The following is a 26,649-nucleotide window of genomic DNA, read 5'->3' on the forward strand; positions in this document are numbered from 1 at the left end:
ATAAATTACACACTCATGAGCAGTCATTGACTGAGCCCTTCCTGGGTGTGAGATACGGGGTCATGAGCCAGTGGCTGGCCAGGTAGTGTGGAGAGAGGGGAGATGTGTCTCAATCCTAAACATTTGGACTTGAAAAACATACCTGGTTTCATTAGCTTCAGTCACATCCTCCTGCATGTCAGTAATGTGTCTTTGGGAGGACAATGAAGAGCTCCAGCCACAGGTTGGTACTCACAGCAATAACTCAGGCAAGTGTCTCAGTATCTGCCTGAAGGGCTTTCCTTTGCGGAGTGATGTATCTCTTACATTGTTAATGAAATTCCTCTTTTCCAAAAGAAGTACCCATCATGGAAGGCCTGTGCCCATGAACCCTGTGTGTCACCCAACACTCCGTGCTGGCTCCCCACCACACTGAAATGAAAAAGGTGCCTGCAGCACATTCTGGATATGCCTCAGCCCTTCTGGGTTGTCGTGTCTGCTGAACAAGAGCCCAGTGGATGCTATCACCTGGAGACTTCATCTAGCCCCGCTATCCCATGCATCGCGGACAGAGGACCCCTGGGTGGACATCTGCTGATAGGTGTTGGGTGTCCTTGGGCATTTCAAATTGCATTTGTAGCAGATGCTGCTTTCCCCAGACAATCCACGTGGAAGCCGGGACTGCCTGTCTGTTGTGGTTTGGATGTAAAATGTCCTCTTGTGGCTCATGTGCTGAACACTTGGCCCCTAACTAGTGATGTTTGAGGTAGTTGTGGAACCTTTAGAAGCAATGCTGGAGTTAGTGGGTCAGTAGGAGAAGGCCTTGAAGTTCTGTGACCCAGCCCTACTTCCTGTTTTCTGCTCCTTAACTGGACACAGTGTGATCAGCTGCTTCTGCTCTGAACTGGCATGCCTTCCCCACCAGGATGAAATCCCCCTCAAAGCTACATTCTATGAATGCAATGTTTAGCTCTGTTCCCGGCCATGATGAAACTTCCCTTTGAAACTAAAGAAGTTTTCCTTCCATAAGTTGTTTCTGGTCATTTGTTTTCAATAGAAATAAAGTGTCATAAACCTGGAGCAAAAACCTGTGGGTTGTACTTCGGACCAGGCCATAGCTTTCTGCTAATTGTTAAGTGCAGCATGCGTCTTCCTTCCTAAATTTGCCAGGGTGGATAATTTAGTGAGCTGACATAGTTAAATTGGCCCAAATACCTCCAAATATGATGAAGGCAGTTTTGATGAATTGGGATCCCGATTTGCCACCCTGAATGGTGGCAGATCTAGAGGAGCATGTGTCTTTCAGCTTGGTGTGTGCTGGCCATAAACCCACTGACAAGAAAATCATCATTTCCCAGACCTCAGGATTTTAGTTAAATACGCACAATTTTATTGATTGAAGAGATTAGGACGAAAACATTAAACCGGATACAGGACAAAGCACCAGAGGCCATTGATCCCCACCATGCATGTCGCCAATCTTTCCTCCCACCAAGTACTTAAAAAATTAGGGAGAGGGAAGAAAAAGGGTCCTTCTTGCCACAGCACCATCTTCAGAATGTAAAACCCTCTTTCTATATCTTCTGTTATCAAAAGAGAATCAAGGGCAAGTCCGTGGCAGCCTTGTCTTCTAATTATGACTGGGAAGCCACCCTCCTGGGGACAGGGGCTCCTGCTAAGCAGGCATGAAGCATCCAGAAGTCCACACACACATGCCACGTACTATAATGAAGCACAGATTCAAGTACATTTACATACTAGAGTCCACGTGTGACCTACCCCAAAACAGGACCATTTCACAAAACATATACAGGCAGTAAAATCCAAACTGAGGTACTGGAAACACAAATATTTATGCCAAAAGAGTTCTGTATCATACAGCAATAGAAAAGCCGTAATTAAAAAAAAAAATTGCCACTCGAAATCAAATAAAGCTATCTAGAAAAGCCAAATAAAAGATTATTTCAGGGACAGAAATACTTAAGGAAAAAAATCATAAATGTTAACTACAGCATGTAACACGTCACCCCAAGTCGACCCGTAATTGAAGTACTGGCTTAATACATCACAATGTGACATTTTCCTTAATAAATAGAAGACTTCTTGAAAATACAAAGGTGCGTACTGGGATAGAGAGCTGCTTGTATTTATATCATTCTAGCTTTCAGCTTACTCCCCTTTCCACTCCTTGTGTCCACACTAGAGGGCCTTCCAAGCCAAAAGGATCATCCTTCCTATAGAAAACAAAATAGCTGCCCTGTATTTTATACGGATGGGACAACCTGCTTTGTTTCACTAGTTTCCCATGAAGCAAAGATAAAAGTGTATACTGCGACTGGCTCTGCAAAAGCATCAGAGAACTTCCAGGAGCTTCCCGCCCTCTCGGGCCCTCAGCATCAACTGAGCAGACAGGAATGTCTGCTCTGTGAACCCTCACCCTTTAGAAGAACAAAAATGAAAAAGGAGTTGGATTTTCTCCTTTCCTTTCTTCTTCCCCTGGTCTGATAGCGGGAATGCATCTGGAAATTTCACTTCTAATAGCTTCCTGTCATAAACCAATTGATACAGAACAGAAGAGTCTGTTAAAGAACAGATATTTTTCCCCCCTTCAGGGAGCAAAGCACTAACATGTCATTTCCTAACCAGGATATGAACAGTTTATTTAGAAGAAATAAGGAGAGCGATTAAGGAACAGCAACTGGACTTTTGTTTTCTTTTAGTTTAGCACCCGGGTTCCAGGTCAGTCTGTGTGCACCGAATCATGGTTTTAAGTGACTCCTATTATCTATCACATGGGTGGTTGACTTGTTGGAAAAAAAAAAAAATCCTAGGCCAATTATTCCTTCCCTGAATCATAACAAGAAGTTAAATGCTAACAGTGCAATGCCAAGATACATGTTTGAGGCAGAGTTTCAATTCTATCAATATCTGCAACTAGTTCTGAACAAAATGAAAAGTGGGGTAGGTGGGAGTGCCCAACAGGCAAGGGGCAGGGCTCCCAGGCTATGCTAGGAAAGAGAAGCTTGGGGGAACCCTGTCTGTTCGATCCCTACCCCATCCCACATGTCCTGCCCACATGCTACATGTCCAGTCAGCTCCTGGAAGGTCTTCCTCCTCTGAACCAAGAAATGTATGAGTGCGAATATCTGTCTTGCTGTCCAGCCAGGCCACCTGTGTCCCGGAAGAACTCTTTTCTGGGGCCCTCTCTCGCTCCTGGTACCTGCTGAGTCTCCATGGGCCATGATCTCAGTTAAAGAAAGGGTCCAAGTTCTCTTCCATGTTTACATCTGGCACCAGCTGGTCAGAAACTTCCTTAGCACCATATCCTGAATTTGAGACGCTAAAATCTGTAGAAAACCAAGGATGGTCCAGAATTTCCTGTGAGGTCAAGCGCTCTGAGGGCTCCCTCCGCAGAATGCTTCGGATAAGGCACTTGGCCTTGGGCGACAGAGTCTCTGGAATGTTGAACTGGCCTCGGCGAATCTTGCTGAAGAGGGAACTGGGCTCAATGTCATGGAAAGGGTAACGCCCCACCAACATGGTGTATAGCATTACTCCCAGGCTCCACACGTCCGCTGCCTTGCCTGAGTAGCTGCCACTGGTATTCAAGATCTCTGGGCTGACGTATGCAGGGCAGCCATGCTTGTCAGAGAGAGAGTCATCGTCTCCCCGGAGAATATAGGCATCTTCCAAGCTCTCCAGCTTGACCCGGGTCCTGTTGAAAAAAAAGGAAGGTGTGAAATTCTAAGGGTGGATGGAAATACCTTTACTCATGTGTGTAACAGAACTCTGCTAACTCTGTGCATCCATTCATTCATCTGGCCAGACAAACACAACACAGTCAGCATCCTGCCTTTTAGGCATGAATCCAGGGCTGGGGTCATGCAGCGGAACGAGACTGACACGGTGTCTTTATGGGTGCTTTTGTGTCACTGTGCATGCAGAATATGTGTATAGTGGTATGTTCTGTGTGGTATATGCACATGTGTGCAGTTGCACATGTAATGGGTATGTGTGCTTTGGCCAGAAGACAGCTTAGGATTGTTCTTCTCTGTTGATCAGCAGCTTACTTGCTTGAGATGGGGTCTCTCCTTGCACTCAGTGGTGCCCTTTTCAGTCAGCGAACCCCAGCAATTCTCCATCTCTGCCTACCATGGGTTGGGTATATAGATGTACAAGACCATACCTAGCTTTTCTGTGGGTACTGAAGGAACTTCCCAGGCCTTCAGGCTTAAACAGCAGGAGTTATTAACTGCTGAGCCATCTCCCCAGTTCTAGTAGTGTGATTTCATGAAATTTAAGATCTATTGGACAACTCAATTCCTTAGCAACTAAGCAAACCATCAATCCTATGAGCCATGAGATTTTAATGTTTTCTTAAAGCCTCATTTGCATGGTAGGCATCACAGGATGTGAAGTTAGACCTAACCAAGTAAGAAGCCCACAGCATAGGGCTGGAGAGGTGGCTCAGCAGTTAAGGCACTTGCCTGAGAGGTCTAAGGACCCATGTTCAACTCCCCAGATCCCACATAAGCCAGACACACAAAGGTGAGGCAAGTTCAAGGTTGCACATGACCATGAGGTGACTCAAGTGTCTGGAGTTTGATTGCAGTGACTGAGATCCTGGCATGGCAATTCTCTCTCTAAAAAAACAAAAGAAAGAAAAAGCCCACAACAGCCCAGTGGCTACAAACTCGCAGGTTACACTGTAAAGACCTTCTGCATTACCTTTTTGGTACCACATTACCACCACTACTTTGTGTTGAGTAGATAGGATTTTACCATTCGTTTTACGAAATTAAAATACTGAGGCCTACAGAATTTGAGCAATGTTCCCAAAGCCTTTTAGATAAAAACTAGAGAGGTTGCAATCCCCTATCTTTCCAGGTTGACTGTGCCGTTCTTTCTACTATAACCGTGTTTCTCTTTAGAACACAAGCAAGACTAATTTCCTTGCATCAAGCCCTTCTTTGGGCAGTGACAGGGCTCAGTGGGTAAAGTGTTTGCTGTGCAGAAAGACCTCAGTAAAGTCAGGCATGGTAATATATAATCCCAATGCTGGGGCAGCAAACATAGGAAGATCTCTAGGGCTCATTGGCTAGCTAGGTACAAAAATTTTGATGAGCTCTAGATTCAGCAAGAGAGCTTATCACAAAGAATCAAGTAGAGAGCAACAGAGGAAGCCACTTGACATTGACCTTTGGACTTCACACACATGCACATATACCACATACATGTATACATGCAAAAAAAAATCCATCCTTGTGCCCATAATTTCTGATGACACTATTCCCCTGTCCTGCTTATCACACTCCCGAGGTTTCAGGTCCTTTCCCTAGTACTTATTACCAACAGCACATGTGTAATTTTTATTCTTCATATGAATGTGTACCTGGGCGGGTATGAGTTTGACAGAAATATGATCAGACCTTTCTCAAACTACTCAGCCTCTCCCCACACTTTACCCTCCCTTCAATGACTACTGTAAACATAAAACTTCCCCACATGTGCTGGGAAACAAAGACAATGGCATTACACTGAGGCCCTGATATCTAGTGTCCATGGTTAACATGGGAAGGCTTAAGGGTATGTCTGAGTATGAAATAAAGATATTCAGTATTCAGCAAATAATTTTGGAAGTGAGTTGCTCATCATACTTGATATACTGTGGAAGATGTGCACCAGAATGCAAAGTATTATCCAAGGCTGTACTTGAACTTAAAAGGACCCAAGAGCCATCTATCTAGACCCAGGGCCCTCATGCCTGGCCTAGCCTTCTTACCTCACCCCAGCTGTCTTTTGAGGATACCTGCTAGTTTTCTTTCCTAATTTTTTTTTTTTTTGCATGAAAGATTAAACATACTGCACCCAGGCCTGGTACATGCCTGTGAGCCCAGCACTCAGGAGATGGAGGTAGAGGAAAGAGGATCAAGACCAGCCTTCCTCACACAGCAAGTTCAAGGTCAGCATGGGCTACATCAAACCCTGTCTAAAACAAACATCCCAAAATAAATGAACAAAAATCTATATACTGCCTTCCAATGACTGAAAGTGAAATCCTTTCCTTACCTCCTAGCCACAGCAGAGCACCCTCCTTCTCTGCCCCACAAACAGCTAATCCCACAGCACCTCACCCTGGAGGCCTGCTGAGAAGGTGGTTAGGGCAGGTAGCAATTTAAGTTGAGGCTCAAAAGTATCTCTGAGAACCTGAGCACTCACACCACTGGCCCCTACATCCTAAAGGGTACATACACATCCGAGCCTCAACCCTGCCTGCCTGGACGTGCCACGGAGCTCCGATGAGCAGAACAAGCAAGCACTTGGGCAAAACAACAATGGAGCCACCATGGTTCGCAGTCAGATCCTGTGGCCCAAGGCCATCCTCCAGTTTATATTTCTCTTGGCCTGCCCATCTCAACCTTTCATGTTTATTTGAAGAGCCACCAGCTACATCTCAGAGGAAAGGCAAGACTACATAAAAAGCTTCTGGGAGTTTGCTCTCCTGCAGAAGGTATAGCAAGATGACGCTGAGTGCAGGACCTCAGCTATAGATGGCATAGAAACTAAAACCCAAGAAGTGACTGCTTCCCGACACCCATTTCCATCTAGTAGAAGACATGACTGTGATCTCAGGGGCAGGGCTCCATTGCTCACCTGCCTTGTGGCTAAGTCACTCATCTTTCTGTTTCTGTGTCTTAGAGTGGTCCACTGGAGAAGGCAGTGTTTTTAATTTTTTTTTATTTAATGTGCCAAAATAAACACTAAGTAAAATTGATCATCTTAACCTTTTTTTTTTTGGGGGGGGGCTCTGAGGTAGTGTCTCACTCTGGCCCAGGCTGGCTTGGAATTCACAATGTAGTCTCAGGGTAGCTTTGAGCTCATGGTGATAATAAAGGCATGCGTCACCACACCTGGCATCTTAACCATTTTTAAGTGACAGTTCAGTAACAGGGTATACACTCACATTGTCATGGAACCATCTGGGCAAGGCAGTCTTAATGTCTCTCTGACAGGTCTAACATTTTGAGATTTGGATTCTGTAACATTCAGCAACATGTCTTTTCCTTTTTGATTTCCTTTCCCATTTTCTAGAATAATCCCCCATATACATGTTCTCCTGCCCCTATAACTAATGCTATGCAAGAAAAATAAGAAGAATCCTGCTGTGCTAATCTGGAATTGAGCTGATTATAAATAAACAAATCTTTCCTCCAGCTTCTTTTAATCTTAGGTGGCAGTGACCACCAGCCTCACCAGATGTTCCAAGACACTGGTGAAGAGGGAGGGGGGCTGAGAGTTAGTCTGTGAAATCCAAGGGTGAAGAGGCATCTCAAACTGTAGGCTTAAAGGGGTTCTTTCAAGAGCTTCCTTCTCATTGTCTCACCCGTAATAGTTTTGCCTGGCTTTGGGAACAATTAAGACTCCTCAGCCAGCTTCCCTATCTCAGCAGCAGGGAAACCCTGGGAAGAGCTGCAGCTATGTTAGGAAGGAACAGGAATAATGATAAGCTTTCCCACCTGTGAGTCAAGGGAAACGAACTTAAGTCTTGGAGGCAGAAAGTTCATATTTCAGCAGAGTTCCCCTTTCAAAGCCCTCCAGGGGTGTCTAGGCTCAGGCACACGGAGCCCGGTGTTCTTGCCATGGCTGTCGAGTGCCCGCCCGCCCGGTGCTGTTGGGCTGACCTCCCAGGTGCACTCCCACTCCATCTGCGCCCTAGACACCGCTGTGCCTCACAGGCAGTATTTGGCTCTGACCCTCTTTGCCTGCGCTGTCCCATGTTTGGAGTGCTTTCCCACAGCTGTGCGTAGCTCACCGTGTGCAGGTCTCTCCTCAAATAAGAGCATCACAGACGCTGCTGTGGTTTGAATGTGTACTGTCTCCAACAGGCTCATCTAATCTGCACACTTGGTCCCAACCTGGGGGCACTGTGTGAGGAGGCTGTGGAATCATTAGGCAGTGGAGGTGGGACAGAGACGTAGTCACTGGGGATGGGCCGTGAGGTTTGACGGCTCAGCTCCACATCCCCTTCTCCCTCTCTCTCTCTATTCCTGACTGGGGATGCAAGGTGACCAACTGGCTCCCCACTCCTGCCACCATGATGGACTCTACCACCTGGACGTGTAAGCCAAAACAAAGCCTTCTTTCCTTAAGCTGCTTCTTGTCAGCCACCTGGTCACAGTAGTAAGTAACTGACACAGATGCCTTGCCTGTGCACTCTTCGCAAAGAAGCATTGTAGCCCTGCCAGCCACCACAATCCTCCACACTTGTTCTGACACGGTCTGATGTTCACAGTCCCTATACTATTGTTTGGGTGAGAGTTGCTACTGTGCCTTCCACACCTAGATCCACACCTGGCTTTGAGTGGATTATCGCTACAATAAAATGGTCTTGATGCCCCAGCATGCTGACCAGGAAAAGAAGACTGGCCTTAGCTAGAGATAACCAGAGGTCAAGGGAGGGGGAGAATAAATCAAAATATCCAGGCACCTGGAATGTGATGGGGAGAGGTGTTACAGTCTCAGGGACCAGAGCTGCTACGGCTCAGCAGACGCAGCAAGTGCTGTAGCTGCAGCCAAATGAGCTACGCCCATAACCAGGCCAGCCCAGACAGCAGAGTGTGTGCCGAAGTCGGCTTCAAGTTCAAGTTCCGGCCTTTTGTAAACAACTAATGTCAAACACCTGGCACATGTAGGCGTCTACACTTCAATTCTCTTTAAATATATAATAGAAACTACTAAGGCAGGTAGATGATTCCTTTGTGAAGACCAGGAGTCTGATGGCCAAGGGCAGAGTAGGCTGGTAGAGCAGGCCAACTCTTCTGCAGTAAATGCAGCCAGTGACACACAAGATCACTGAATGACTGAGGTTCCACCCAGGTGGGCAGCCTCCTTGGCCTGGGGATAGTCAGCTTTGGGGAAGAAATCTGTGGCTTCCTTAAAGAACATCTGTACACCAGGCAAGACAGTAGAGAAAAGAAGAGAAGGAAATGCAGCCCTCACAGGCATTCTCTGACCTTGCCCCTCCTGGGGAACATCCTGAGCTTGTTTACATCACTCATAGTAAGTAGGTCTGGATTCTGTCTTTAAACACTGGCCTTCCGGGGAAGCTCACCATGTGGGGGTGGGGAGGCAGGCAGAAGTCAGGCAGGAGGCTGGCTTTCCAGTCCTGGTGCCTGACGTCTTGCTGTGCAACTGTCAGGAGCTATCAAGGGGCTCCGGGGCTGGGCATCTGTCTATGGGAACTGGGCAATGCTGCTGCTGCTTCTCATAGGACTATGTGCACAGGGAGCACATAACTAGGCACCAGGGCAGACGGTAATGACACTGATGGACAGTCTTCTTCCAGTGTCCTCCAAGTAACCTGGGGATGTTGAATGTACCTGGCAAAGTCATTTCCATAAAACTCAACCACACCATCTGTGGACCTGGTATTCAAACAGCCCACGAATCTTTGAGACATTAACAGACACCCAAGGAACATTCACTCTGCTTCAGCTCCCAAACTAGATGCTGGAGATCTTCTTGGTTTTGGTGAGGATTAAATGAAATAATACAAAACAGGATCTCCAGGAGGGCTAAGCATGGCAATCTGCATGCAATATGGTGGCAACTATGTGGACACCACCCTACATCTCTACCCAGCCAGGGCTGCCTATCCACTCACTGACCCTGGGTGTCGGTGGCTGCATTTGCTGCAGAGGGGTGCCCCGAGAGGCACTCTGGAAAGACTAAGGAGCGAGCCTGAATGCAAGCCACAGGCAGGCGGAAGTAGACAGACACAATGCTTTACCTCATTCTTTCCTGGGAATTGCACACTTGTTCTCCGCTTGTCAGAGATGTTCTCCCCTGCTGTGTGCCTAGCTCAGGTCTTCAGAGTGTGCTTGGAGGAAGTGGCAGAACTAGAGATGGACTATAAAGAAGACAGCTCCTGGAAGTAGGCATGGAGGGGTAGGGATGGTGGTGACAAAAACACAAGCTCCCTGTGAGTCAGCACAGAGCAAGGGCAGGCTGAGTTCGGCCGGGGAGCTAGATCCCCAATGGGCCTTCTGTAAGCTGACCCTCATGGGAACAGCCTCCTCTGCCTCAGTGATGGGCAGCCCAGTGCCAGCTGAGGAAGTTATGGCCAGCAAGACACAATTCCTCTCCTAGAATCCGTGCAATAGCACAGGTTGTCCTGAAAGCCTGACTCCCACACAGCCTTGGGAGTTCCCACAGCCACCGACTCTCCCTAGCTACTGTGAACCCACATTCTTCCAGCTGTTTCCTTTCTGCAAAAGTAAGAACAAATAACTACAGGTGATGGAAAGGGCTCTTCTAGCTTCCCAATTCCTGACTGTCCAGTTGGAGAGATGGCTCAGCGGTTTAGACATTTGCCTGCAATGCCTAATGACAGGAGTTCAATTCCCTAGGACCCACATAAAACCAGATGCATTGAATTCCTGACTGTAGCTGTCAGGATTTTAACACTTCCCACGTGGCATCCTGATAGTCAGGATTCAACAATATTAAGAGCAGCAAGCAGCTATGCATTAAGAAAGTGCAAGATGCTTGGAATTTTACAGCCTGCCTTTTATGCCTCAAAACAAAAATTAAAGACAAAAATAAAAATTATATTCAAACTTTTTAACAAATAAGGAAACTGGGATACAGAGAATTACTTCAAGGTACAGGCTGAGCTATGAATTAGTGTTAAGAGGAATCTAATACTGTCAGTTCCAAATATATACTGGCACAAAGATCCCGAAATTACTTACTGCCAGAGATTTTCAAAGGGAGGCCCTGTGTACATACAGACACATGGAGCAAGCTTTATTCAGTACCAGGACACTTATGAAACTAGCACATACATCCACAAATTCATGATGCAGACAGGCTGGCTGGACCTGCCCACTTACTGAATGAAGAAAGTGAAGTCTAGAATGCAGTGGCTTTGCCAAGTGAGAGCAGAGCTAGGATGATTCAAGTCCAGGTTTTCATCCTCCAATTGTAAGTGTTCTGTCCACAACAGCAAGAATGATCTCAGCAGCAAGCCATCATGCTGTGCTCTGAAGCCCTTAAGAGTCACTGTGAGCTCTGGACAGGAAGACACAAGGACAGGGTGGGCCAGGGTAGGGCTGAGCTGGGAGTTCAGCCAAAGTGGGCCTGGCAGGGACAGGAAATCCAGTGGTCAGAGGTCAATGACAGCCATCAAAGTCACAGAAGGTTGTCAGGCCAGGGTCCAGGCAGGCTAAGGGTCCAGAGGAAAGGTCAGCTGCAGGCCAAGTTGGGCTCTACTAGGTAGATTTGTGGCCAGATCAGCTGTGCAGACAAAAGGACCACTAAGGCAAGTAACAGAGAGCCAGGGAAGAGCCATCCTACAGCAGGGTAGCCTCTTGCACATGGCTTTTCCCAACAGCCACCTGTGGCAGCCTCCTGAGTTCCAAGTCCAGTATGCTCTGCATTCCGCTCACCTCCTTCCTGGAGCCACACAAGGGAGCAGGGTGGCAGCAGATCGCTCCTTTGGGGAAATCCTCCAAGATGGACTGCCAGGTAACTCCACAGAAGGATGCCAGCGGTGTGGCCAATCTACATGACAGCACACCTTCTAGCACAACTCAGCCTGGGAGGTGGGGTTCACGCACTCATTCGATGCACAATACCACTACACAGGTATCGGCATCTGAGACGGACCTGTTAGGAACTAGCTGGGATGGGATGAGAAAGCTATCTGAGTAACAGACCCAAATGTTTTTCCAAGACACCTCTCAGTCAACATGACCACTGGACCCACAGAGAAGCCATTCCACCTTGAGGGCCTTCCCCTTGCGTGGTGCAGCCTGAGACTTCAGGGCTTCCTGACTCCTGTCATCATGGAAACCAATGGGCAACCCAAACCAGAAGACAGTGCAGTGGTCATTGGAACCCTCATCAATACTCCATTCACCACTTAGTCTCTGCACTTACAAGTGGCTTCTAAAGGACCCCTCCTGCCCCAGATAAATCAATTCACCTCTCAGCAAAGCTTCTCCAAGCTCAGTGCTGGAAGGAACACCATGAAATATCAGTGCCCCACTGCTCAGACTGGTTCCTGGTCTGGAAAGTTCTTCTCTAGGTCCCAGGAATAAGGTGGTAGCAGGGCTGAGGAAATGCCATGAGTCTATGTGTTCAATATGCTCCCTGGGCCAGATGGGACACTCCATCTGGCAGGTGGTCCAAAAACAAGGTTTCCTACATATGGCTTAGACACATACTAACTAGGCCTAAGAGCCAGATAGCCTGGTCCTGCTCTTGGGTGTATCATTATTACGTTTTGGGGGACTCAGGTTAAGGACCTAGACCTGCTGATAGATTTCTTCATCTGTAAAGACAAAAGGAAGAGTGGATTCTCCACCCATCCACCACCACTTTTAAGTTGTACCCTTAAACTAAGGCACAGGCTCCTGGTCTTACCCTCCACAGTCTGCCCTTCACATACCCTAACCCAGTCCCAGCAGTCTAAAAAAAACCATCAGCAGTTCTTCCTGGCTTTCAGATCAAGTTCAAGATCAGAATCTATCCTCTAAGGCTCTAACCTCAGCCTCCTTGTGGCACTTCCTTCCCTGCAGGATGCTCCTTCTAGCATCTGGGCATGGCTCACTTTCAGGATAGTCCCCTTATACACCACAGATGCAGACCAGGCCCTTCCCAGGTGCCCACCACCATGATGATCCATCTCTACCGTTGGCACAATGAAACAACTATCCTAGTATCTCTGCCACCGGCAAGAACTTTGGTATCTTGATTCTCACACCAACACCTAGTGCTGCCAACATGACACAGCAGGTACTATAAATGTTCACAAGATGCTGTGACTCAAGTGTCCAAGGTCCACCGCCAGCAGCCCTACCATTCTGCTTTGGAGTCAAGGACAGCGTCAAGAAATACTTAAAAGCAATGTTTGGAGTCCAGAGAAATTTCCAAAGGGCTGGACTCTTCTATCAGCTAGAGAAACTGAAAGGAAATGTACAGTGTTTCCATTCATTCACCGCCTTCCACCTCCAATACAATATAGCCAGAATTTTTCTTAAAACATTTATGCTGCTGGGGCATGAAGGACTATGGATATATCTACTTCATCAATTGTCATGCATTATGTACTTAAAATGGTAAGTACTGGGTAGGACATGGGGGAAAGATAATGAATCCCATTTTAGAGCCTTGTGAACTAAACAAAACCTAGCTCATAGAAGAGAACAGCACAGGACTACCCATGGGATTGGTTAACTGGTGGTTACGTCCATAAACACCATGGATATTCAGAAAACCAAGCTTCAGGTAGACTTTGACTGCTCAGTCCTCTCAGTGCACACAGTTCTCCCAACCAAAAAATAAAAAATTAAAGGATTTGAGCTCATTTTATTTTTTTTTAATTTCTTTTTATTTCAAAGAGAGAGGGAAAGAGGCAGATAGATAGCCAGATAGAAACAGAGAACAAGAGAGAGAAAATGAGCATGTCAGGGCTTTCAGCAGTTGCAAACGAACTCCAGACACATGTGCCAACATGTGCATCTGGAAAGCTAAGACATCTCTCCAAGCCTGGGCTCATTTTATATGATGCACAACCTTGAGGTGTTTACGTAAAGCCAGCACTGTACCTGAGATCCTAGGCTAGGTGGTGCACACTCATAATCCCAGGCGGGAAGATTGCTGCAAATTCAAGTCAGCTTGGTGTACATAATGAATGAATTCTAGGCCAGGCTACATAGCAACACCTTGTCACAAAAAGAAGAAGATAAAAAAAAATAAAAATAAAAACAGAAAAGAAGGAAAGGAGAGGAAAGGAGAAGAGGAGAGGAAAGGAGAAGAGAGAAGAGGAGATGAGAGAAAGGCAGAGGAGAGATCATGTGACTAAAAGATTTAGCACTGCATCAGCTTCCTCGGTTGCTAGTTTGCCTGGGGCCCCAGAATCACTCATCAGCCAATTGTTTAAACACAACAGTAAAAGCCCAGCCAGAAATACTGCTGAAGAGTATCACAAGGCAGTCTCCTTCCAGGTACAGAGCCTCAGGTAAAACAGCTGGCTGTCCTGGTGATCAGCAAAACCCTTCCTAAAAAAAACTGAAAGCAAGGAAGATCTTAAATAAATGTTACTGAGGCATAAATCATTAAATCAAAATGGCAGCAATGGGTTAATTTCTCTTTTAATGTGCAACTTTGAAAATAGCTCTTTGAAAAGGTGTCTCCATGGGGATTTATAAGTTTTCTGGGCTTCCATTCTAGGCAACGACCTACATTCAGATGATTTCTATTTATCCCTGCCTCTCTAATCCTGTCATTAGAATCCAATCTGAGCTGCTCCTACCCAAAAAAGGAGATTCTAATTTATTCAACAAAGAGCAGTGCTCACCATGTTCCAGGAACAATGAATGAGAACTAGCTTCAGTCCCCAGAAAGCTTGAGACCCAGCAGGGATAGAAGGCAGCAATAGCCTGGAGATGTACACATGGGCCATTAGCCCACAAGTACAGAGTAGGAGATGAACTGCCCCACAGGCAGGGGACTGCTATAAGAGAAGGGCACTTATCCACCCCAGGGAGCCTTGTATGGCAGGGTGAAGTGAAGACAACCTTGCCTAAGGGTTGCCAGGGATGAAAGGACATACACTTAAGTCTACCTAAATATGGGGATTTCCCAAGAATTCTGTCTCTTCAATGCAAAAAAGAAAGGTATTTCCCTAAAATAGTACCTATAACTTGAAGAAAAATGAATACAGCTATTAATGAAAGAAAAGCTGAGCCTGGTCTCCAGGGCTCTAATGCATGCCCTGAATCCTTTGTTAGATACAGAAACCTCAGAGGAGGTGGGGACAGTCTGAAGCTCTAAAGAAAGCCAAGACTGATACCAAAGCCTCAGAAGGAGGGTCTTGACCTGCCCTGGTAGGGAGAAGCCCCCGCCAGTAGGGGAAGCACAGGACTCACATACCCTCCCAAGTCTCTACAGAAGGTCCCAGCTCCCAGCCTGCAGAAGCGGACACTGAACTGATCAGCTTCCACACAGCAGAGGAAATGAAACCAGCCACTTCAAGAGATAAGGATCTTTTAACCAAAGCAGCACGATGTAAAGAGGCATTTGTCTTGGTTCACATGGTGCATTTCTGTGCAAGGAAATGTCAACACTGATCTGAGACTGAGGGTGGAGCCTAGGGGTGGCAAGAAGCCTTGTCTCAGGAGAAAAATCCAGCTGGACAAAACAAAACAAGGGTCACTGTCACCATTTCCATTAGGAGGAGAAGGATGCAATGACATAAAGGGCTGAAGACAGTCATGGAAGAACCAAGGTCAGCAAGAGTTACTGTTGCTTACAGAGGCTTATTAGGTGCCAAACACTAGTTGACTGTGTTGGGTCCTTTCATTTTTGTAAGTTAGGTCTTGTGGTTGGGTTCCATTTTATAGATGAGGTGAGGTGGGCACAGAAGTTAGGTGACTTGTCCAGGTTAAATTTCCTAACCATAATGAGAGCAGGCCCTAGAACCCAGACTGGCTTTTTCCCAAACTCAGGCCTTGTATTAAGACCTGGGGCTGGAGAGATGGCTTAGCGGTTAAGCGCTTGCCTGTGAAGCCTAAGGACCCCGGTTCGAGGCTCGGTTCCCCAGGTCCCACGTTAGCCAGATGCACAAGGGGGCGCACGCGTCTGGAGTTCGGTTGCAGTGGCTGGAAGCCCTGGCGCGCCCATTCTCTCTCTCTCCCTCCACCTGTCTTTCTCTCTCTGTCTGTCGCTCTCAAATAAATAAATAAATAAAAATATTTAAAAAAAAAAAAAAAGACCTGAATCACAGGGCTTCTAACAATAGGATGAGCAAGCAAGTCATCCAATAACACAAAGGAGGCTAGAGGGCATTGGAGTGCCCCTGTCAGGATGAGGGCAAAATTTTCTGCCTTTTACCAGATTAAAGAGGTTTTCCTTCCAGGTTAGCCCCACCTCTCACATGGCCCACTGCAAACTCTGCTGCAGGAACTGCAGGTGCAAAGGGTGTTCCTTGGGGCAAGCTCAGTTGAAGTTGGGGATCCACTTCCTATACACGCTGCTCAAGCTGGTGGTGAGATGAACAAAGAAACACCAAGAGCTCTGGAAAAGGCGCTCTGGCCTGAGTCTGCACAAGACATTGTTCACACCCCATGGCTGGTTCAGAACAGATAGTTTAAGCCAGATAAAGACCTATTTTTCCTTGCAGACATCTGGTCAACCTAGTGATCTTTTGAAGACTCAGGTTTTACTCCAGATGCTCTTGACCTGAGAGTCATACCTTCAGTACTGACTCAGTGATAATCATTAGACAAAGAGAAAGGAGGATGTGACTGGAATCAATTCCTACAGATGAAGGCTCCACTGTATAGAAAAAGGTGCCAATAAGAGGGACTTCATTCTTCATGAACCTACCTATAAGGATACTGGACTACATTCCCATAAGGACATTTTTCTCAATGGCTTCAGAAACAGCTGTTGGTTATTGAGTGCTTATAAATATATAAATATAAATATATAAATTACTGAAGGCTCCCAATCACCTTCTAGGGAAACTATGATTATGTCTTGCCCTGAGGAAACTGAAGCTCAGAAGCACTCAAAGATTTATTTCGCAAGATCTGAGGTCTAACCAGCAGTAGAGCCAGAACTTGACTCTAGAACCTAAATAAATTAAAGGGAAATCAGAAGCATCTGAATTGCTGACAACTCAACACAAGAGCAGAGGGCACACTGGCCATGAGTCTGAATATGATTTGGGGAGGTCATCTGAGTGTAATGTTGGTGTTGCTACAGTGGGAAATTGAACTTAGGACACTGAAAGTTCCACTAAGAACATGTTCATGGGTGGCTATCAGTACAGTATGAGACCGTTTGCAATATAAAGCCTATGCACTTGAGTTAGCTGATAGGCAGGTATTTTTCTCCACCAGGTGGGGCTGGGACAATTCTACTGAACAATGTTTCATTTTCTTTATCAGTCTCAAGATCCAGGAAGAGAAGGTTGAGCCAAGTATGGGAGCCAAGGCCTGTAATCCCAGTGCACAAAAGGCTAAGGCAGGAGGACCCTGAGTTCCAAAGCAACCCAGCAAGATTGTCTCAAGAAAATGGAGGGAGAAAGAGAGAGAGACACTACTATGTAACTATATAAATGAGCAGTCTGATGAAGCAGTATTTCCAAGTTGTTACAATACTTTTTTCATATGTTTTCATATGGTTAGAAAACACAGTTTACATTTTCAAAATTTTTAAGTTTAACCCATTGTTTCCCAAACTTTACAAGTAAGGAAAAAAAGATGTGATTCTTTCACTGCATGTACCATAATTCGCATGGGAGGTGAGAGACTCAATGAAATCCAACGACTCCTGGTCTCACACTGTTTTCCACAAGAGCTGCTAGCTACAAAATACTTGGGCTGGGGATATAGCTAGATAGATAGTGCTTGCCTAGCATGGGTAAAGCCTTGAATTCCTCTGCCACCACAAGTGTACACACACACACACACACACACACACACACACACACACACACCATGATAACTCTCCCCTCTTCATAGAGATTTAAGTAAGTTGAACTATAAATATACAGAGGTCAATAAACGTTGCCTCTTATTTTTGTAAGTGAAAAAGGAAAGATGGTAAAGCAGATCTTTGTTAACACTGTATTGAGGGTTGATACTCATTCACCTTCTAAATCAGAATAATCAAAGCAGAGACTTGGTGTTAAAACTTGAAAACAGTAGTGTCATGACAACAAAGAATGAAGAACAGGAGGTTGGGGGCAGCCCAAGGTCACAACAAAGCTCAGAAACCCTCTGCATGCTGGATTATAAACACCCATGAAATTATTCCATTGAATTAAGTAACAGTAGGCTCTTTTCCTTTGCTAAGCCACAAATACTTGCTAGACATTAGGTTCCCAAATAATTCAAACCATGGAAATTGAAAAAATGAGGAGGCATGCTAGAAAGATGGCTCAGTGGATAAAACACGTGCCACAAAAGCACATGCCATTAAATCCCAGCACCAACGTTAAATAAACGAAGGCTCCATGCCAGGCCTTTGTAGTGCCAATGATGCCTACAGGAGAGACAGAGGCAGAGACAGGTGAATCCACTGGAAACTGGGGATGTGCGTGGGGGTTGGGAGGTGCAGGGAGCAGCTAGCTTGACAAAAGCAGTTGTGAACAACAAAAGACCCTTTCTCAAAGGAGGTAGAAAGCAAGAACCTGCACCCTAAAGCTGCTCTCTGACATCTACTTGTGCTCCACGGCACATTCACACCCACAATGACACTCATGAACATGCACATGCACACACACACACACACACACACACACCATGCACACACACAATACACACACTAGAGTGGGAGAATGGGGAAGCACTTATCACTAGATCTCACTCATTTCTATGATATTATAGTTCTGAAAATAATGCATTGAAAATATAACCATTGTGCTAGTTATTAAAGGAACTGGAAGGTGAAACGGGCTGGTCACAAGATTTGTGTCAGACACACTGACAGTCTGGAAGAAATGGCTGCCAGTAAGTGAATGACGTGTATTTGCACTGGTATCCTATGCTCCTGACACCCTGGTGAGCTTTGTGAGGTACGTCAACTTCACTGTCTTTACCAGCCCTGGAGGAGGATAGAATGCTCAAAGTCCTAAGTATCCAAAATATCCATGACCCTGCTGATGTGGAGAGGCTATTAACCAAATCTTAGAACATGGTGAACAAGGAAAAAAAAAAAAAAAAAACAGGGCTGGAGAGATGGCTTAGTGATTAAGCACTTGCTGGTGAAGCCCAAGGACCCAGGTTCAAGGCTTGAGTCCTCAGGACCATATACAGACGCACAAGGTGATGCATGTATCTGGAGTTGGTTACAGTGGCTGGAAGCCCTGGTGCGCCCATTCTCTCCCTCTCTCTCTTTCTCTCTCTATCACTCTTAAATAAATAAATAAATAAAAACAAAAGCACATAGTAAACAGGTGAGCAACAGCTATACATTGGATGTCTCCATCACTTTAAGAAAGCACATTCTAAAAACACACACTGCTCCAGGGAATTTTACAATTAAAGTCAGCTGGAAGAGAAAGCTGTTCTCCAGCAGGGTCAGCCAAACGTAATGTAATGAGTTAATGTCAGAACCATGATGCTCATGGTCCTGTGTGGCTGCCTCCTGTGATAGCCAGACGCTCCCAGTGCACACACAGGCACCTGGGGGGCCAGTTCTTCTGACACTGCCTAGAAGAGACTTCTCTTCCAAGTCTGAAATCCAGTCACTTCTGTAAAAGCTCTCGTAGTCCTTCAAGTTCTAGTTAGACCTGAAGCCTACCCCAGCTCTCACAGGACCCAGAACTTACCTGCTTCATAGGTCCAGGGGCCTAATTCATCTCCATACTCACAGTACTGAGGACATTAGTCCTTCCACCTTACGTGTGCAGGAAAGAGCCATGGAAGGGCGATGGATTTATACACTGCCTCTAGGCAGTGCTGCTCTGATGGACAGAAACTTTAAATCCTGGCCCTTGTTGACTTTGAAAATGCCCTACCGGTTTGAAGCCACATCCAGAGTTCATCACATCAGATCACACACATTCATTCATCAGGCCACAGACTTTCCCAACACCTGTCCTTTGAACATTTCACGACACTTTACAGCAATGGCTCCTTGTTTCTGAGGGCACTTAACACCTGTAGTATTATCCTTTCTCCCCCTCTGAGCATGCTAACCGTTACTTGGACAATAGACAGAAAAACAAGAAAACTGCTCATTGCAGCCTTTCATGCAACCCATGTGGAAGCAGGCTAGTCACTGTACGTGCATCTTCACAGGGTGGAGCCTACTCACCTCTCTTCATCCTTAAAGATGAACTTCCGCAGCTTGAGGTCACGCAGCACCAGCCCCCCATCGTGGCAATGGGCCACAGCAGAGGCGATCTGGTAGAATAGTCTGGCTGCCTCCTCCTCCCTTAGCTTCTTGCAAGTGCGAACAAATGAATGCATATCCCCATAGCTCCGCTCAAAGAACACATAGGCTTTGGTTTCGCCCAGGAGGATTTCGGTGATTTGGTTGATGTTGCTATGGGCAGACAGGCAAAAGCAGGGTGCCAAGGACTCTTGGTAGCAGCTGATCTCAAACACCTAGGAAAGGATTAACAAGACAAGTCAGAGGAACTTCCAAAACCATAGCGTGCTTACACCCCCCCCCATGGATTTGTGTTTTTGAGATGACAAGGTGCATGGAACAGGGCTTGTATCCTGTCTAAACCTCTGAATCATCATGTGTAAAATGCACAAAGGAAACTCAACTCAGTGCTGGGAGGATGCTGGAAGAAAATGAAGATAGTAGGCACATGATAGGTTTCATTATCCTGCCCAAGTAACCTGCCTATAGGAAAACAAAGGCAAGTAAACAGCCAGGGACAAAGACAATATCTCATTTAAAAATACTAAATACTAGACCTTGCTTAATTTAAATTTAGTGAGTTCATTCCACAGATGTGCAAACTGAGGTTCAGAAATTAAACTGAAACTCCGCCCCCAGTGGCTAAGCTAGGAATAGGATGTAGGCTTTTTCAATAGGGAAGCAGGCTAGCTAGCTTCCTTCTTCCCTCCAGATATCTAACTCAATGAACCAGTTATGCAATGATTTTCCATGAATCAGAATTAGCCCGTGAAATGCCATCTCATTGTTGTTTGAAAAATGTATTATCGATACCGTTTGAAACAGACCTAAGAGTAATGCATACTGCACAGGAATTTTGAGGCTGGAAAAGGAAAATCTTCATTCATTTCCAGCCCTGCACTAAATCAGTGCCCTCCCCAGTGTGGAATGTGGTTTCCTTAGCTCCAGGGAGAATGTGGTGTGTGCTGAGCATGGGACTGGCAAAGGGGTGTTTTTCTATAAAGACTGCACACCAGAAAGGCCCTAATCATCTGATCTAAGGAATCAGTTCACAATCACTAACATTCCCAAGTCGTCTTTCCTTACAGAGAACACACATCTTCATTTTATAAAGTGGTGGGGGGAAAGCTTAAAAAAGAAAGCCCCCTGACCATGATGCGGATCACAGCTAAAGTGGATGGGACAGACGAAGCACACAGAAACATCAGCAAATGAACAAACATGCTGGCCTAGACACTGTCATCTTTTCTGGGTCCTGAGCCCACCCAGGAAGCTTTGTCCCCCTTCTCTGCATGAGGACAGAGGACAGCTGAGGACAGAAGATGCCCACTCTCAAAGGCACGCAGGATCCTGGAATCCCTCTGAGGGACTCCCTCTGTACCAATCCAGGTACACAAGCTACAATATTAGTATCCAGGAGTTAAGTCACCGAAAGCATTAAAAAAGAAAAAAAAAATCTGTGAGTCAAACAGGGACAATAAGCACCTCAAGGGGGCTGGTGCTAACTGGGGCTGAGGAAGCAAAGTTAACAGTAACGCTGTGAATGAACCATAATGAGACAGCTCAGGAAAGCAGCACAGCTGCTGCCACTACACCCTAGAATTTAAGAATGAATACTTCAGCCTCTCCAGAGACCACAAATCACACCCTGATACTGTCAAATGATGACCTCAGAATGGTGACCTCAGAAGCCATTCAATTAGGAATCTGAAATGCTCCTGTCAACTTTAGCACCCACACAGCAGGCAACAAGACAGAAAGCCTCAGATATTTCATCGAGGAATAAACACAGTGCAGTGGCTAATGTCAACAGGCTGCGTTATGTAATGAGTGTGATCTGTTCTGAAGTGCCAGGCTGTGGGTTCTGTCGCCAGGGCCTACAGTTATGATTATTTATAATGTACTTCCTGGTTGCAGGAGCCTTTTAAAAAATAAAAATAAAAGTTTCCTTCTGTTCAGCACCATTAGCCTGTTAGCCCACCCCACTGCTGAAAACCGAAAGGGTCAGAGAATTAAAGAAAAATAACAAATATTCGTGACTCCTTCCAATGGTAGTCATACCCTTTGTACAAGTGAGCAAAATTCCAAGATGGTGGCCAGAAAATGAAAAATAAGAGAAGTATTGACGTCTTCCCAAACGGGAAAGAGCCAAACTTTTATTAGTGGCTATAACAGGTATTTATGGGCTCGGGTTAGTACTTAAACCATCACCTTTGAAGGAAAAATCAAGCCACAAGCCTGGATGCCTGCTCCTTTTAAGTGTTTAATTTGGAACCCCAGTTACATAATATGACAGTTCAGATAAGGCAACAAGATTAGGCCACATTAATAATGTTTGCAAAAACAATTAGTGTCCATTTTGCCACACTAGTAATTATGTCATTCTGCACAGTAGCTACAATCATTTTTTTTATGAAAAAGAAAACCCTTTAAATGTCCTTCCTCCCCCTGGCTAGCCAAAGTAGCCTCATGGAGACAATAAGCAAGGTTGCAGGATTTCCTTATACTCCTGAAAGCCCTCTCCTCTCAGAGTACCCTATAAGATTTTCCATATAGTAAACAGTATCTTTACATTAGATTTGTTTTTGCAGACATTTTTCTTGGGTCAACACAAAGCTTCCTAAGACATTAAAAGGAACTTGATTTAATGTGTAGATTTCACTAAAAAGCAAGCTAAGAGCCCACAATGTGTACCTTAGGGCAGCTCACAGAATCAGTCTTTTAGAAGTCCCCTGAAGCTTCCTGAATACAGCTATGCTTGTGGAAGAAGTCACCCACATCATCTCCGGTAAAGACAGGAAAACAGAAGCTGCTGTACTGTAAAGGGATGACCTCTGTCAAACAGAACAGTGATCCTGCACTTAAATCCACTGGCAGCCACACTGTAATTGGTGAAGGGCTGATTCAATCTCCGCAATAACTAAACCAGCAGATTAAGTACAGTTTTGGGCCAAAGAGCAAATCTGCAAATGACACTGTAAGGTCAACCCACAGTGAAATATGTCTTGAAAGGATCTGAACATAAAAAGAAATAAAATAAAAAACAATAAAGGTCAGACTCATCCCTGATTTTAGACAAAGAAGTAACAGCAAGATGCTCCTGCAGTGTCTGGCTGCACAGTGGCTTTACAAAAGTAGCTCCAGTCTTTGAAAAATATTAGCATGCTATAGACTAAGTTGAGCAAAAGGAGGGGAAACACTACAGCTGGGTGACTGTGCATATTTCATCAGAGGTGGCAGCTCTGTGGAACTCATTCATTTCAAAGGATGACTACCCTATTGTACAACCTTTCAGGGTTTCGGCTGAGTTGCCTATTGAATTTTGGTTCACTGGGCATAGTTGCTCTGAGTCTCAAAAACTTGGAAATGATGCAAAATACAAATATTCAGCAAATGCAAATAGCCATATTTAAGGTCTCTGATCTCCCCTAAAGTGGAAACTAAACAATCACAAAGCCAATTGCCAATCACCACAGCCCCACTTTCTATAACGAAGCACTCCGACCCAGTATGAAAGGCTACTTCACAAAGCAGTCTGTGGTTATTGGGGAAAGTGTGATGCAGTATCTGTCACACAGATGTGCACAGTGCCATTTCAAAGGTGGCATGGATGCCCACTGCATCCCCTCCCAAAAAGGCCAACAGTGATAAAATCTAAAACTAGGGGAAATGAATCCTTCATGTATGTCTCGTTCCAGGTACCACTGTGCTCTACTGTAGAAGAAAACTGACTGTATTTTTTTTAAACAACTATTCACCCTCCTCATCCATTGGTCAGTGAGTGCACACAAAGACAGACACACACAAACCTGTCACTGTTCAGGGTCAAAGACAAAAAGGAAACTGAAGTGTCCTCGACATTAGTACAGGGGGCTCCCAAAGCCAGCCTTCAAACAAGCAAAGGTGTGTGTGTGTGTGTGTGTGTGTGTGTGTGTGTGTGTTTGGGGGGGGCTGGGACAGGGGGGTGTGCCGTAGGCAAGGAAGTCTAGAGATGAAGATAAATAAATGAATCCAAGACAAGAAAGAGCCAAAGATTCACTGTTCAAAGGTGTGCTGGGATCAGATCTCCACCCCCACCCTCCTTTCTCCTTTCCAGGCTCCAGGCAGAAGAAAGGTCGGCGTAAACTCCTTCTCCCAGCTGGGGCTGGGAGATCAGCCCGAGGGGACATCTTTTGTGTCTCTTTTAAAGAGTACCTTTGGAACAAAGGTTTCACACCTGCTAAGAACAATGGCTGCGAAAGCCATCCAGTCTTCAGCAGCGTCGGAAAGGAACCTGGGATTCCCTAACCACTTCTGGGAGAGGAGGGGGCTCAACATAGAGAAAAACCCCGGGGCAGCAGCAGTACGCGGCCCCGCGCGCGCCGCGCCGCAGCTCCACTAGCCTCGGGAAGGAAGCACGCGTGTCCGCGCCCCCGCGCGGTCCTGCCGTCCTCCCTCCCCTCCCTGGCCGGCTCTCCCCAAAACGCCCCCGCGGCAGCCCGCCCCATTGTCTGAGACGGTCTGAAAACTTCTCAACTAGTCCAACGTGAACAGATACACAAATAAGCCCGCTTCACAAGACCACGGATGATGACCCGGCAAGTCTCCCTCTCCTGGAGGGGAAGGCTTGGCGACCGGCTCCCCCCCAACCCCCATCCTTCCAAAGGACCAGGAATCTTTTCAAAAGACAAAAACAAAACAAAAGCAGACCCACAAACGCCTGGCCCCTTTACCTTGCACACCAGCTCCTCTCCGCTGTGCAAATGCACAGCCCGAAAAACGTGGTCTCCTTCCAGAGGTTCCAACAATAAGTATTTCCCGATGCAAGAAACGCAATGCGACAAGTTCGGAGTCTCAGGCGGGCTCGGGGAGCCGAGGTTCGGGCTGAAACTCTGGCTGGGTTCCGCGGACCTTATAGACGACAACTCTTCGAAATCCTGGGTTTTGTTCCGCGATCTCCCATATCTCGCTATTGTGATAGGGGTAGACCTGTGTATGTTCATGAGTGTGGGGATCACACACAACAAACAAAAAAAAGGGAAAGAAAAGAAAAGAAAGAAAGAAAAGAAAAGAAAGAAACCCCCGCTGGAGAAATGAGTCTCAGGCGAGAGCAGCTGCTGGAGCCTCGGTGTCACAGATTGCAGAAGGGATTGAGAGGGGAGGAGATGGGAGAGGGGACGATGTGGAGAAAGAGTTGGAAGCCCCGGCTTAGATGCCACTGGCCACAACCACGTCGGCTTCGAGCCCGGCTCCCGAGGGTGTTCGGTCGGTCGGCGACTAGGGTCCTTTTGTTACCCCAAAGCAGCCAGCGCCAGGCGGGATCGCCGCACTTGGCCTTGGTGGGTCTCTCTCTCCTCCCAGCGTGGGTCTGTAGGAGCTAGCGTGCCGTTTGGACGCGGGCTGCAGCGCCGGGCTTCCAGAGCGGTCCCCGGGCTGCCTTCGAACCGCAGACGGGGCGCAGAAGCCCTGCGGGAGTTTTGTGCAGGCTTCGGGGAGCGCGCGGCGGAAGCTGGCTCTCCACGCGTTGGAAACCAAACAAAAAGCAAAAGGAAATAAGCACGGGTCCGCCGGCTCGCGACTGCACCGCAGCCAGAATCCGCGCTGCACCCCCTTTTTTGGTGGAAAGGGTGGGGGGCGTGGAAGAGGGGGGTGCCGGAGAGGGCAGTTACCTACGTTTTAACTGTAGATGGCGTCTGAGGCTTTTCCAAAACCACCAAGAGCTCTCCAAAATAAATAAATAAATAAATAAATGAATAAATACAAACAGAAAGAAAAAAAGAAAAGAAAAATAGCAAGGAGCACTGAACTTGGAGCGGTCAGCGGTACCAACAAAAGACTGCGAAAGCTGGGCACAGAGCTGCGGCGCGGGCTCGGCACAGGTACCGGCGACAAAGCCCAGGGCTCAGCCCGCGCCTGCCCGGAGGTCAGCACCGACTCATGCAGGCGTCGCTCGCGCGCGTCCCGGATCTTCCTCCGAATGAAGCAAGAAGAGCGGGCGGGGGGGACCTGGGCGGATCAATGAACTCCGATTTCCCCCCGGCACGAGCTTCCGGGGGCTGGGGAGTGTGGGAGCGGGAGGGGATGTTCCCCTGACCCTGCCAACTCGCGGCGTTCCTCTCCCGCCGGAGCACCAGAGGTTGCAAAGCCCTCGGATTCCCCGTGCCCCAACCCCAAATTGCCCCGCAAGGCAGGTTTTGGAGGAAAAAAAAAATTCGACGGCTTTCCTTCTTTTATTATTATTATTATTGTCTTGCCACCCAGAGGTAGGAAAGGTCTGTGTATTTAAAATTTAAAGGGGATGGCCGACGGCGCCCGAGGCCAATCCCGGCGCTCAGCACGCCCGCATCTCCCGGCGAGGCGGTATTAATAGTTACTTACGTGGCCGGGGATCTCGGGGCGAGCTGCGCTGTGAGTGCGCGCGCGCGCCCCGCTGGCTCGCTCGCGCTCCCTCTCCCCATTCAATGTCACCGACACATTTCCACGGAGCCCCCGCCCCCGCCGCTGGCTCGCCCGAGTCGGCCCCGCCCGCCCGCCCGCCCGCCCGCGCCGGGGCCCCAGTCATTGAGCCCGGCGCCCATCAATCAAGCTCGCAGCGGCCAGTCGGCGAGCGAATCCCAGCGTCCGCGGGCGGCTACCATCGCCGTCGCGGCGCCCGGCCGGGGGCGCCGGAGGTGGCCTCGCCCCTCACTCGCCGGGCGCCGGCGAGGTAAACAAAATGTAGTATCCTTCCGCCGTCCCGGGAGCCACCTTGGCATGCCTGGCCTGGCTACGCACCCCGTGGCGGGCAGTCTGGGCTAG

General features: G+C 47.1%; 1 protein-coding gene across 3 annotated transcripts; it reads right to left on the bottom strand.

Moving 5' to 3' along the window:
* Nucleotides 1-1,346: 1,346 nt before the first annotated feature.
* Trib2 (tribbles pseudokinase 2) lies at nucleotides 1,347-26,314 on the bottom strand. Of its 3 annotated transcripts, none has more exons than XM_004665679.2 (3): nucleotides 26,230-26,314; nucleotides 19,816-20,108; nucleotides 1,347-3,694 (listed from the first exon to the last, which is right to left on the bottom strand). In XM_004665679.2, the coding sequence occupies exons 2-3, from the start codon at nucleotides 19,968-19,970 to the stop codon at nucleotides 3,226-3,228; spliced, it is 624 nt and encodes a 207-aa protein (XP_004665736.2). In that variant the 5' UTR covers nucleotides 19,971-20,108; nucleotides 26,230-26,314; the 3' UTR covers nucleotides 1,347-3,225. The 3 variants fall into 3 exon arrangements, with proteins under 3 accessions (XP_004665736.2, XP_004665735.2, XP_045005973.1); XM_004665678.2 differs by lacking the exon at nucleotides 26,230-26,314 and adding an exon at nucleotides 24,585-26,209; XM_045150038.1 differs by lacking the exon at nucleotides 26,230-26,314 and adding an exon at nucleotides 22,567-22,585.
* Between the last annotated feature and the right edge of the window lie 335 nt (nucleotides 26,315-26,649).

The sequence above is a fragment of the Jaculus jaculus genome, chromosome 5 (genome assembly GCF_020740685.1).
Source record: "Jaculus jaculus isolate mJacJac1 chromosome 5, mJacJac1.mat.Y.cur, whole genome shotgun sequence".
NCBI classification, from domain to species: domain Eukaryota; kingdom Metazoa; phylum Chordata; class Mammalia; order Rodentia; family Dipodidae; genus Jaculus; species Jaculus jaculus.